The 14,717-nt window shown below is 38.8% G+C and overlaps 1 protein-coding gene across 3 annotated transcripts in view; it reads left to right on the forward strand.

Moving 5' to 3' along the window:
* The first annotated feature begins 4,239 nt into the window (after window positions 1-4,239).
* TBC1D8B (TBC1 domain family member 8B) overlaps window positions 4,240-14,717 on the forward strand; it is a 59,841-nt gene continuing 49,363 nt past the window's right edge. Inside the window, exon 1 of one of the 3 annotated variants that reach the window (XM_045050707.1) lies at window positions 4,240-4,541. In XM_045050707.1, the coding sequence (XP_044906642.1) occupies window positions 4,412-4,541 (130 nt within the window). In that variant the 5' untranslated portion in view covers window positions 4,240-4,411. The remainder of the gene's footprint in view (window positions 4,542-14,717) is intronic. The other 2 variants (XM_045050706.1, XM_011279406.4) reach the window with 2 other exon arrangements.

The raw sequence follows: 14,717 nt of genomic DNA on the forward strand, positions 1-14,717 counted from the left end.
GAACATTCCTTCCCCACACCACCCCCCATCTAGTTTTTGATCATTTACTAAGTAGTTTAATTAAGCTCTGTAACATCTGGAGAAACTTTATCACCCTAGGCTATAACAAATACTGAGGCTTTTACTCATTGCCTCTTCTGTTTGGAGTGAATTTTAAAAATATTTTTAAACATATATAAAATTTAAATATAAAATATTTTTAAACAATATAAGATTTCGGGGTGCCTGGGTGGCTCAGTTGGTTAAGCGTCCGGCTCTTGGTTTCAGCTCAAGTCATGATCTCACAGTTTCGTGAGTTTGAGCCCCACATTAGGCTCCAAGCTGACAATTCAGAGTCTGCTTGGGATTCTCTGTCTCCCTCTGTCTCTGCCCCTCCCCAACTTGCACTATCTCTGTCTCTCTCTAAATAAACTTTAAAAAAAAAACAATACAAAATTTAGACTATGTATGTATGTATGGTGGGCACTTTGACCTCCAGAGATAAATGTTCACTGTCCTCTACCTTAGAGTTAATTTGGTGAAAAGATTGAAAAACACTACCCACTAGTTCTTTTTGTCTCCAAAAACATATCATGAATGTGAGATATTTGTGGACATACCTAGATTTTGATGGTTAGTAGCATATATAAATAGGGCTTAGCATGAATAGTGGCAATTTCTCCTCCAACCCATACCCATTTTCAACCACTGCCTTAGAAAATTTTAATGGGCATGTCCTGAAATAAACTTTTTGAAAAAGCAATTCAATCATCTAAAATTCTTTAACAGGACTTATTTTTAAAAGATGCCTATGTAGGTCTTAATGGAAACATGATTAATCACCCCCAATTTGTTGTAGAGTTTGACCTTCAAATATCTAATTTGCTTAAATCAATGCACCTAGAACTTTAATGTGCCTACAAATTACCTAGGGATCTTGTTAAAATGCACATTCTGATTCAGCAGGTCTAGGATGGTTTCTGAGATTCTAGTTTCTAGCAAGCTAGATGGTGATGCAGATGTTGCTGGTTCAGGGTCCGCATTTTGAGTAGCAAACGTTTAAATGGTTCTCCTCTCACAGTGCTCCACCTGTTTTGAATCTTTACTGCTTCTAAACCTGCTGCATGCTGTCAAGCATCAACTAAGCTTGTGAAATTCGTTTCAAATAAGAATCCAGAAGAATCTTTGCCAGCCTCAGCTCTTCAATGGCACAGGGTTTAGAATTGCTATTTGGGGTTTTCTTTTTTTTTTTTTCTTAATTTTTTTTAATGTTTACTCATTTTTGAGAGACAGAGAGTGAATGGGGGAGGGGCAGAGAGAGAGGAAGACACAGAATCTGAAGCAGGCTCCAGGTTCTGAGCTGTCAGCACAGAGCCCGACAGGGCTCGAACTCAAGGACTGCAAGATCATTACCTGGGCTAAAGTTGGACGCTTCAGCCACTGAGTCACCCGGGGACCCTGCTATTTGTGGTTTTCTACTACCTTTTCAGATAGATGTTTCAGGCTATGATTTAGAAGGCTGACTCAGCTGAAAAGATTGCTGGATAAATGAGGTATTATCTCTGCATGGTATAACATTATGTCCATAAATATGTGGCTTGGATAAATCAGAAAACAAGATTGGAAGCAGAAAGATGAGTTGGGATGCTATTACAGTGTAGCAGGAAAGTGATGTGAGGCCAATCTGAAGTGGTAATAGGGTGGAATGGACTTTTGAAAAAAAAAAAGTAGAGGGGAGGGTATGTGTGTGAGACAGTGAAGGTGGTGGGAGAAAGAAGTTGAAGATTATTCCAAGGTTCTTAGTTTGAACATCTTGGTAACAGTGGTGCTGTAAACTATGAGAACCTAGAATGATAAACAACTTTGTGCAGGGAAAATATTGGAGAATTTAGTTTGGCTTTGGACATGTTGTATTTGATGTCCTAATACATATGGTTAATAGATTAACCATATGCAAAAGGTAGTATAGTGTCATAATTTGTAGTGAGAAAAATCTACATTCAAATCTCAACTCTGCTACTTATTTTGCTATGTGATCTTAGGTTATTTAACTTCTCTGAGACTCCTGTTCTTCATCTATAAAGTAAGGATGTAAAAATATACAAGTTTTTAAATAAGGATTAAATCAATATTATAGAGAGGAACCATCCACTTCTTTTTTTATTGTAATGTTTTTTATTATTTTTTTGAGAGAGAGAGAGAGAGAGAGCGAGCAAGCATGAGCAGGGGAGGGGCAGAGAGAGAGGGAGACACAGAATCCAAAGCGGGCTCCAGACTAAGCTGTCAGCACAGAGCCTGATGTGGGGCTCAACCCCATGAGCTGTGAAATCATGACCTGAGCTGAAGTCCGATGCTCAACCAACTGAGCCACCCAGGCACCCCAGGAACCATCCACTTCTGGACAGCCCTTGTCACTACTGTAACCATTAAGGATGTTGGAAAAGAATGTGTTTTGATGAGGAAGAAAATTCAAAAGAGAAGGAAAGGTAAAAAGAACAACTCACATCTTTCGACATTTGCTACATTCACTGAGCTTTTATGAGGAAGATAAGAAATCGTCTTCAGTAGTGTACATCCAAATTGGGATGGCTTTCCCCAAAGACACATTGCAGTTTGGGCTCTGGGATGATTGTGTCTTCCCATCTTTTCCAGGAAGCTGCCTTGGTACTACTTACTGCCTTTTAGTAGAAGCTAATCCCAAATTGACCCTTTTCTCACCCCCAAGAAAAATCCCTGTTGTAGCACACACCTGCCTCCCTTGAGCTGGCCCACATCTTGGAAAGGTTAAGCCAGAGACACTGCTCCAAGGCAGAGTTCTTTGGCTCCACGACTTGGCATCTGGGTGTGCCCCACCCCATTTTTGTTTTTAATTGAAATGGCCTTGAGGCTTTGTTCTCAAAACAGCACACCTAGAGCTCCATGTTTTTTGTACATTTCCTCCCAACTCCTTTCTTTGTACACACTTGTTTTTGCTTTTAGTGCACCCTTTAATTCTGATCGGCTCATTTACTGCAATAAATAAAAATGTCCCTCAAATAATTCCTCACTGCGATGCCATACAAATCACTGACCTCATTCACCTTAGTGTGTAAGGAGCTGCCAAAGGTACAAAGAGGTGAAGGCTGCCCTGAAAGGGATTTTTTTTTTCCTTAAAGAGTTTAATAAAGGGGGAAATGTTTATAAATTGTTTAGATCCTGAAAAGGAAAGTTGGAGAAGACCTTTTTCTGTGGCTGATTACAATAGTTAAAAAAATAGATTGGGGTGGCAGTGGGGGAAGGGAGGGGCCCACGGCGTGAATAAAATCATGTGGCTTCTGGAGATTTTATATTCTTCCTGTATGGGCAGAAAGAGCTTAGTCTAAGGAAGATTTTATTTTATTTTTTTAATATATGAAATTTATTGTCAAATTGGTTTCCATACAACACCCAGTGCTCATCCCAAAAGGTGCCCTCCTCAATACCCATCACCCACCCTCCCCTCCCTCCCACCCCCCATCAGCCCTCAGTTTGTTCTCAGTTTTTAAGAGTCTCTTATGCTTTGGCTCTCTCCCACTCTAACCTCTTTTTTTTTCCTTCCCCTCCCCCATGGGTTTCTGTTAAGTTTCTCAGGATCCACATAAGAGTGAAGCCATATGGTATCTGTCTTTCTCTGTATGGCTTATTTCACTTAGCATCACACTCTCCAGTTTAAGGAAGATTTTAAATTAGAATTCTATCAGATTCCATTTACTGTGTGACCTTGGATAAGTCACCTCACCGGTCTGCGCTTTTATTTTTGTGCAAAGTGAGGAATAATATCCACTTCGAAAGACTTCTGTGAGAATTACGTGAAATGATCTGTTTATGAAATAGCTTTCAAAGAGCTCATTTAATATCAGTTGCCGCTATTGCTGCTTCCCAGAAGGGGCCGTTCTTTACTCCAAAATTCCAGAAACTTTGTTTTCTACAGTTTAACACCCTCGGCTGTAAAATGATGAGAAGAAGCAACATAATTATACCTGGGGCTCATTTATTTGAACAATAACAAAAAAAAACGCTTTAAAGTTTAAGTAGGCAAAATACACTTAAGTGGTGGCGGGACGCGCTTTGAAAGCACCCGCACCGCGTCCTCACCCCAGTGGATTATGGGGATCGTAGTCCCCCACTCCCATTGTTTGAGTACAGAAAAGCGAATAGGAAACTACAACTCCCAGGAGGCAAAGAAGCGGGACTATTTCCCAGTCGGGCGGTAGAGCTGTGGGAGGGAATTGGCAATCTTGCTGCCTACGTGGGAGAGAAGGGAGGGTTGGGGGAAGTGTGGAAAACGTGAACCCAAGCCGTGGCTTGGCTTGAGGGAGATTTGGTGGGAGGAGAAGTAGAGGGAAATAGACAGGTGGAGGGTGAGGGGAGGAAGGTATCTGGGTCGCCGCTGCCGGGCGGCACAAAGTTCGCGATGTGGCTGAAGCCTGAGGAAGTGCTCCTGAAAAATGCACTGAAGCTGTGGCTGATGGAAAGGTCCAACGACTACTTCGTGCTTCAGCGGCGTCGGGGCTACGGCGAGGAAGGCGGAGGGGGTCTCACAGGTAAGCTGTGGCCACCCCCCCACCCAACTCGGGGCCGTGTTCGCGGGTACTTAAAAGGCGGTGAGGAAAACGGTTACTCGTCGCCACCCGCCGCGCGATTCTCGGCCCCGGGCGAAGGGGCTCGGGTTCTTCTGCCACCACCTTTCCGTCGCCGCCCCTGAGTCCCGAAAATACCTCACTCGACTGGCCGCTGCGCTTCGGGTGGGAGGGGGAATGGAAGGAGGGGTCCTTTCCGAGGCGGTGGAATAATCTGAGGCAGAGGAGGGGTTCTTTCTGAGACAGAGTACCTGCCCCGTAGCTTCCCCCGGGGGAGAGGCTGACGACGAGTGTTAGACCTCGACAGGTAGCGTTTAGGCTGGTGACAGGGGCCAGTTCGGCAGTTGTGGACTTAACTTTTTTCACGAAACCCCCTCTTGATAATCACCATCCTGGTGGGGGAGCAAGTAAGAGTCGCGGGGGGGGGCAGGGAGGATGGTGAGGAGAAAGGGAGGAGCCCCGGTCACATCCTGAGGGAAAGGCTTCAAATGAGAGATTCGGAAGTGGCAGGGGGTGGGGAGGTCGGACTTGCGGGGGAGGGCTCAGAATCGCGGACCCCTCCCAATTTAGCATCTTTGCTCTGCCACCCAGTTTTCAGTCCCTGGGATCTTATTTCAGAGTAACCTTCGTCGTAATTCGTTTCCCTCTCGAGTGTGCGGCGGTGCCCCTTCTTTCAAAGCCACGATTGTAAGCCAACCTATGAAACCAGTGGAAGTTTTTAACTCTTGCCTCCGAATCCGTCCTGGCTTCAGTGATTTGATTTTGCAAATCCAGAACTGGCCCTGGGTCACGTGTTCAAAGCCTCCAGACAATTTGGAGACTTCTCGTCTGGGGCAGGGGCATTCAAACTTTTGGACACGGCTGGTAGGGGGACGCAGAGCTCTTTTTCGTGACCATTTGCAGTTTGGTATGGTGGCTTTGGAGTGGTGGACCAGACTTCCTTTAGGCAGCGTGATGTAGCGGGAAGAGGGAAGAGTAGGGAAATCTACATTTTAGCCCCATCCTCATCTCTTGTTGAATGGCATTCGACAGATACTTTGATTTATTACACATAAACGCCTGCTGTGTGCCACAGGGAATGCTAGTGTACGAAGACAGTGAAGATTCACTTTTCCGCCCTTGAATTGCTCTTGATCTGGATACGGGGGAGAGGGTCGGGTTAGGGGGAAGTAACCAGTAACCCAGGCAAATTGGACTTATAACCAGTAACTAGTAAATCAGGCAAATTCTAATTAGAACCAAATAACTGAAAGGTTGTGTAAAGATTCACGGAGGAGATGGCATTGCTCTTCCTCTTCTAGGAAATGGTGTCTACCTCATAGAGTTGAGAGGATGAAATGAAAGGTAATTGGTGCCAAATCAGTGCATGTTGTTAAGGTGGTGACAGATATGTGCCTTTATTTCCTCTTTTTTTCCAAGCCATCCCCAAGCTGGAGAGAATTCTGAGGTTCTACAGGAGGTTTTTTTTTTTTTTTTTAATTTTGCAAGACTTGTTCATCTTATCTGGCTTCTAAAAAGTCCTCCTTGAAAATATGGCAACAAAAATTGCCTGGTTAAACTCACATTTGGTCATTTTCTGAGTTTTAAAAATTACAAGTGTTATTTTGCAGAGGAGACTTTCCATTTAATAGATACATCTATTTTCCAAATTAAATTTGAGAATCAATGTTCATAATTACCCAGTGACATTATTTACCCTCTTTAGTCCATTAAGAACAACTCAGAGTACATTTAAAACATCTTACAGCCCTGTGTTACAGCATAATATTTTGGTTCCCCATAACTTTTCTTGACCAGAATTTTTATGGTGTTCTTATCCACATTTACCAAGGAGGTATATTTCACTTTGTACAACTGTGTTCCTGAAAAATAATAGGTAAATCAGATTCTTGAGAATCAAACCACTGTAATGGAGTATGAAAGAGTTTACTTGTTACAAATTTCCTGTAAATAATCATTCCTTTTTTTCTGTGTTTAGTTTTTCATTTCACATGTTTTCTTAAAACATAGACCTATTGCACCAGTTTCTCTATTCCACTCACTCCCATGTACTCTTCAAAAGCCCATATCTCTAGAATAAGAGATTTGTCTGCAGAAATAAACCAAGATTTCTACCCATGTATGTTGAGAATAGCCATAGGCCCATATTGTGGTCAATGTGTATGTCTGCATGATTATTTTACCTGTGGTATTGTCAAGATGCTTGAAATTTCCACGAGTGCTGCCACTTTATTACATGTAAATTAAGCAAAATGGATCAGAAAGGAGCAGAGGTGTTTTTAAGGTTTGTTTGGTTCGTTTTGGTCCAGAATAAGCATGTGCTGATTTTTATGACTGCTCAATTACTGTTTTTTTTTTTTTTTTACTTAAAATTGTGAAGCCAAGAGCTCTGTTATGCTTTACAAAAATCCACATTTGGATTACCTCTCACAGGAATTTGGGTGCCAGCATAAGCTTGCCTTTGTCTGTTTTGCTTGCTGAAATCCAGTGTTATGTGCTACCCCTTTAAAAGATTCCTTTATACATTTTGTTTAATGAAGAAGAGATAATGACCATCTAGAAATGTTAATAGTTGTACTTTCTTTAAGATTTTATTTCTTTGCCATGTGATAATTGGCAATAACCACCAGCAGTGTAATGACTTTAGCTGTGGTTTTGGTAAAGTTAGTTGACTCTATTATTTTTCCTAAAAATGGGATTGGGGCAACAGAGAACCCTAGGGTGGTTGTAACAGGAGATTAACTTGTAAGTTAGAATTCCGAGGTCCTTTTCTAAATTTCTGAAACCCATTTAGTAGACATCTAGTAGATTACTTATCATTTGCCTATTTAATCTTAGTTTTCCTGGTTCACAGTAAGGTAGAATATCTTGTGGAAATTTTCATTATATGTAAAGGTTATTTTATAGATAAAGTGATTTTCTGTCATTTAGTGGAGTAATTCACCCTTCTGGACTTTTGCAGTTACCTTACATTATCCCTTGATCTTCCTGGCTGATAAGGGTAATGACTTTTCTATAGCATCTCAATTTAGCACCTGTCTTTATGTAATTGAAAATAATTTATGCATATTTGGCTCATTAAGCACAAATCAACAATTTGCTTGGTAGTTGGGGTGGTGCATGAGTGGAGTTATGGGGCTACATTCTAGTGTGTCAGACTTAGGAAGATCTGCCAATCAGAAAGCTTTAATTCAGATCATTTGTTGAGAGTATCTGATTTTTGAATATTCCGTATCTGCATAGTGTAAGCAGGTTCTTGTGTGTTAGAATGATCATCTCCTTCAGTAGACCTTGTTTTGGGGTTGTAGAATGAGACTAAAGAGTAAACTTATTAAAATGGAGAAGTTTTAAGACATTCTGTTTCCCTATCTCTCTCCTCTTTCATCATGGCACCATTACCTTGAAATTAAATCATATGTATGAACTAGAACATAATATCTTAAATGCGCTTTCCATTTCAAAATGTTTTATGATATTTATATAAACTTAAATCATGGTGGAAATGATTTGTCATAAGTAAACACGTACATAATAAGGTAGCTTTTAAAAGAACTTGTTAGTGACCGTCTCTCAAAAATACAAGGCTTTCTCTCCTTTTTCCCCACCCGCAACTCAAGTTGCCCAACTTTGAAAACATTCTCGATTAAGTTTTTCTTAGCAAAATATGCCTGCATTCCATGTTCACAAAGGAACTGATAAAATTTTTGGTCTCCCAAGTACCTTATTACTGGAACCAGAGTGTCTAAATGGTGACCATGACATTTCATTTCAGATAAATATCAAATCGCTACCCACACACATATTGTAAATTAATAAATATCATTTTGACTTAATAGAAAATCCCATAGAGCAACCCCTAGGGAAAACAACCGTGAGATCATAACCTGAGCCAAGATGAGGAGTCAGACACTTAACTGAGCCACCCAGGCGCCCTTACAGTGTTATATTAGTTTTAATGTATAATATAGTGATTCAGCAGTTTTATACATCACCCAGTGATCATCACAATAAGTGTACTCTTAATCCCCTTTATCTGTTTCACTCATCTTCCCCCAACCCCGGGCAATCACCCATTTGTTCTTTATATTTAAGAATTGTGGGGGTTTTTTGTTCATTTCTTTGTTAATTTGTTTTATTTTTTAAATTCCACATATGAGTAGAATTATATGGTATTTGTCTTTCTCTGGCTTATTCACTTAACATCAAACCCTCTAGATCCATCTATGTTGTTTTGAGTGAGAAAGGACAGTTTCATTGGAAGTCTTAAGATATGAAGGATGATCATTGTCACCACTTTTTCTTGGTAGTAGTGGAAGGATTATTGACTGCATACCTATAAGCCTCAGGGTTTTTTTGTTTCTTTGTTTGTTTGTTTTTTAAGATACCTGTTAATAACACTACTCTCTCTTTTTTCCTTTCCCTTGCTTGCTGCTGGGGTCTTCCTTTCCTGAAACATAGACAGGAAACTTCTGCTACTCCACTTCAACTTAGGGGCATGAATCTTCAATTCTCATGGGAAGAGAGTTTTTTTTTTTTTATTAAGGTATTGGAGATGTATTATATAAGTAGGAAACTAGTATTAATTGCTATCAAGCAGATTTCATTCTAATGAAACAACAAGACTAAAGTGATGACCCTGAACAACCTTCATTTTTCAAAACCTCCCACAAAGCTGACCTTTCTCATTCAAAGAGATCTTTAAAAGTAATTTTTTACTTGATTTTGCATGGGTCAGAATGTTCCAGGGAGGGAACAGAACACAGTGTAATTTGCCCTCCCCAGAGGTTACCCTATGGGATTTTCTTTTTAATAAGTCAGCTACAAACCAGCATCCACAAATACATCAGTATACCACTGAGTTCAGTGATTCCACTTGCATTATTAACCCGACTTTGTTTGTCTTCCCTGATTTTTTAATATTTTTTTCTGCCTCTATTCAGCTCTAATTGTTTTATAAAGGCCTCGTTTCCTCATCTGTAAAATGGTAACAAAACTTATCTTCCCCACCTCATGTCATTGTTATGTGAGTCTCATGAGTTTTTGAAACTTGTGAGCAATGATATAAACATCTGGTATTCATTTATCTATTAATGAAGTACCATTTTCTGTACTTGAAGGCCAAAGGAGGACCTATATTTATACCATTTTCCCTAATAATTACTTTTCCCATGTTGTATATAGAAATTAATTTGGAATAGTAACATTGAATATGTCCAATTTGCAATCATACTACTACAAAAGTAAAACACTGATAGTTATTCAATAATATTGGTATGAGAGTGATTATGCATTTATGATTTATAACCAGAATGGCGTACAAGTATTAGAATAAAATATCACAACAGCATTTTATTTTGATCTATGATTGCCCAAAACCTGGAAGTTCTTCAACAGCACTTCTACAGATATAAGCATCACTTATTGTCTTACTGAGTGGTATTGAAGAATACATTTAGTACTCTTTAGTCATCTTAGTTGTATTTTTCAAAACATGATACTTCAAGTAGAAATGATTCAGCTGGTAAAAACATGTTTCTAGTGGACAGTTGTGGAAGGACTATGGATGTAAGGTAAGCCAAAAATTAATAATAAATGGCACTATAATGTTTACCCTGTGGCAGTACAGCTATGGCTTGGATTTTATATTACCTTTATGTTAGAAAATCTGCCCAGTTTTCGACCTTTTGCTGTTGCTGTATAAGCACAAAAGGTAAGAATAAATCCTGTATGTGATTGTACAGGATACATTCATTTAACAGATACTTACCAAGTACTTTCTAAAAACCAAGCACTGTTTTAGGTGCTAGAGATAACAGCAAGTGAACAAAATAAAATCTTTATTCTCCTTGGGCTGACATTCTAGTTGGCAGAGGCAAATTCACAAATAAGACATTGCAGGTGGTGTTAAGCCATATGAAGAAAAATAAAGTAAGCTACAGTGATAGAGAGGGGAGGGGTTGGTGTTTTAGATAAATTTGGTCTGGGAAGGCTTCTTTAAGGTAACCTATGAGCAGGGACCAGAGGGACTAGAGCATATGAAGCCAAACAGGTATTTGGAGACAGAGCAAATGTATATAATTCTTTCTAGGAGTTTTGCTGTGAAGGGAACCAGAAATGGGGTAGCAGTTAGCTACTGTCCTGGGTGGAAACAAATGGGGTGGTAGCTAGCTACTGTCCTGGGTGTTGGGTATACAATAGCAAATAAAACAAATAGTTCCTACCCTCACAGAGTTTATAACTTAGTAGGATAAACAGATAATAAACAAGTAAGCAAACAAATATATAATTACTGAGGTAGTCAGCAATAATATCAGCCTGGTTTTGGTGACTTATAGTCATGAATGAGGGGTATTTGAAACCCTCAAAACAATTTTGCAAGGCCAGATCTGGTGTAAAGTATGCGTATGAGATGCCCTGTTAAATGATACAAAGATTTCCTAAAAGCAGCAATTAATAACCATAGGTGGTGTTCTGGTGGCATAATTCCAGTGTGGCATCTGAGGAACATCTTGTCAAAAACCAGTTTGTATTGTTTTTTGAATTAAATCACCCATCTATGAGAACTAATAATATCTGGGATGTGGATTGGTAGAGAGAAATGAGGAGGACATTTTCAGCAGGACAAATAATTTGATAGTGTAAAAGCAAAAGATGACAGTCGTTGGGGACACAGCAAGTATTCCAGATTCATTTATCTGTGGTTGGAAATATGAGACTCAAGATATAATGCCCTTAGCAACTAGAAAAGGTTGTTGAAAAATAATGCCCTCATCTCTAGAATAGGAAAACCTGAGATAGAAAATTAAAGGTACTTGAGAATTAAATCTTTGTTGTTTTTTTATCTCCACTCTTCTTTCTACCCCAGTCTAAATGGTCTTTTTTCTTCCCTTACTCCATTATAAAGAAGTGAAGTTTTAAAACAAGGGATAATCACATTTGTTGATTTTTTATCATTGTATTAGTTGTCCTTTTGTTTTATACTAACCAAGATAATGGTCAGCTTCAGGTCTTCTAGATAATGTTTTTAAAGTGCTGTACTGTTTATGAGTTTATTCATTTGCTGCCATGCTTACTTGTTGCTTTGCATCTAGGAATTCAGATGTTGTATTGTCTTTAATTTTTTGAGGGCTACTCTTTTTTTGTATATTGATAAGTCTTAAAGTGTAAAAGTGCTGTAAATAAAGATGGTAACACTTCTCACATTTCCCTATGTTTTAATCTTGAGAAATGTAGTTCCGTTTGATTGATAATTCATGCATTCTTTTTCCCCACATGACATTATAGTCTGTCATTTGTGATATCAGTTACTTCCCTATACAAATTTCGAAATCCTTTAATGAACAAAGATTTTGGTTGAGAAAGGAAATGAGTGTTTACATATACCTAGTTTTCAAGTAAATGTCTTTAAAAGAATGCAGGGAGAGGGAAAATAGGACAAAGAAGAGTTACTTTTATTAATTTTCCAAAGCTCTTAGTATAAGGTTGGCAGCTTTCAAAATGCCAACTGTGGCTATTGGATTATTCTAAAATAAGCATTCACAGTCCCGTTTTAACGACTTAGATCTGGTAACAAAAGCAATAGAATCAAGAATACCCACAACCTCTACTGAAAACACTACTTTCTCCTATTTGAATGTATTTCCTACTAAGTGTGTTGGCAGTTTACTAGTTTGGTCATTAACATTTAATGAAGTTGAGATTATAAAAAATTCAGTAAAGGAGTACTTGTTTGGCTTTGTAAAGATGGCAATTTATGACAAGATACAGAATCCACTATAAAGTTCTAGCAATCATTTCTATGGCCAAAATTTATAACCAGACATTTTACTTAGAATGGAAATAAATCTTGCTTGTAATTAAGAAGTTCATTTAAATGACTCTTCTGCCACTAAAGCAGTGTTGCCTTACACAGTGCCCTAAATCTAGTTTACAAGCAGAAAGAGACACTTGTCAAACTGAAGTGTACTAAATTAGTACATTGGTGATGAGTACTGTCTCCAAGCTGTGGCTGTTTTAATAGTGTCTCCAACATTCAGCCCTTGGGGGGGGGGGGTCCTACCTATTTGTCATTATCATTGACCTAATACAAAAGAGAAATGTATACCGAATTTGCAAGTGTCTAAAAATTGAAAGGGACAATTAATACCATAGGTCAGTTATCTCAGCATTGGCTGTGTGTTATATTTAACCAAGAACGTTTTAAAATAAACTAAATGAGGGGCACCTGGGTGGCTCAGTTGGTTGAGCATCCGACTTCGGCCCAGGTCGTGATACCACAGCTCGTGGGTTAGAGCCCCGCGTCAGGCTCTGTGCTGACAGCTCAGAGCCTGGAGCCTGCTTCGGATTCTGTGCCTCCCTCTCTCTCTGCCCCTAACTCACTCGCATTCTGTCTCTGTCTCTCTCAAAAATAAATAAATATTAAAAACAAAAATTTTAAAAAAACTAAATGACTTCAGGAAGGAATAAATGACAGAAGATTGACGAAATGTTCATAATTATTGAAATCAAGTGATAGGCACACAGAAATGTCAATATATTATTTTCTCTATTTTTGTACATTTGAAAATTTTTATGATCTAAAGTTAAGGGGAAAAATAGAGTACCCAGGCCATATCTCAGATAAATTGAATTAGAATCTCTTGGCTTTAGTAGTTTCAAAACTTGAGCTTGAATAGTTTCAAATACTCCTCCAAATGAATCCAGTTCGAAGTTTTTGTTGGGAATCATGGTCATAGAAAATAAAAATCAAGATTCAGAAAGATCTGGACAAGTTAGAATGCTCAGTTGACATTAGTGGGATAAAATTTAACATGGATAAATGTAAATTGCATTTAGGTTATTTTTTTAAAAATCACCTGTACAGGACAGAGACTATCTAGGTTGGTGCTTATATTTGTAAAAAAGATCAAAGTAGATTAGTTGGTCACAAGCTTAATATAATAAGATGTAGTGGCTTAAAAAGTTAGTATGATCTTAGACTGCATTAACAGAACCATGGAGCCCACAGTATAAGAAACCTGCATTTGTTCAGACCATATCTGGCATTCAGGTTTGAATGGCACATTTTATAAGAAACTTTGAGAAATAGGTATGTTAAGAGAATGGTAGAAGAAAAAATAAGAGGCCCAGACAATCTCATAAAACAAACAATGGAAAGAACTAGGAATATTTTAAGCTAGGAGAAGAATAAGCAAGGGGAGACAAGATAGTTATGATATCTGAAGACCCATCGTGTTGAATAAAGTATATGTTTTGCATTGCCCCAAATGCTACAGGGAAATAGCATTTATTTATCCTGAGAAGCACCTTCCTTTTTCCTTTTTAAAAGTGTGTAAGAAGTAGGCTTATTTTTTTTATCTGAAAGGTTAAATATTCATTGTAAAAGTTTCCAAAAATACATACAGGTATAAAGTAAAATAATGATCACCCATCATTCTGCTGCCCAGAGATAACTACTATAAAGTAGGATGACCTAGCTTATTTTTGGGGCCCAGTGCAAAATGAAAATTCAGAGCTCTTTGTTCAAAAATGAAGAATTTCAAGACAGTGACAGCATAGCATTTAACTAAGCAGGGGCCCTTTTGAGCATGGGGCCCTATGGACAGGTCACAAGCCCATAAAGCTAGTCCTGACTGTAACATTTGGATATATAAATCCTTTCATATTATAGAAAGGACTTTGCAGTTAATGGAGAGTCCCACCAAAGCTGTAGGCTGCCTTGGGAGACGTAAACTTTCTGGAGTTATAAAGGAGTAAGCCAGGCTTTCTATCTGAGATACTATGGAGTAGATGAGTTTGCCAGAGTTTGGACTAGGCAACCTATTAGGATATTTTTCATCTCAGTGGTGCTATTATCTCTGTCCAGCTAAAAAGAACTAGTTTGTTGGGGCACCTGGGTGGTTCAGTTGGTTGAGCATCCTACTCTTGATTTCAGCTCAGGTCATGGTCTTGCAGTTTTAAGAACGTGCTGCATGTGGGCTTGTGCAAAGCATGGAGACTACTTGGGATTCTCTCTCTCCCTCTCTCTGCCCCTCCCTGGCTCATGCTCGCGGTCTCACTCTCTCTCTCAAAATAAATAAGTAAACTTTAAAAAATATATATAATTGGTTTGTGAACAATAACCATTACCTGAAAATAGCC

Source organism: Felis catus, chromosome X (genome assembly GCF_018350175.1).
Source record: "Felis catus isolate Fca126 chromosome X, F.catus_Fca126_mat1.0, whole genome shotgun sequence".
Taxonomy (NCBI): domain Eukaryota; kingdom Metazoa; phylum Chordata; class Mammalia; order Carnivora; family Felidae; genus Felis; species Felis catus.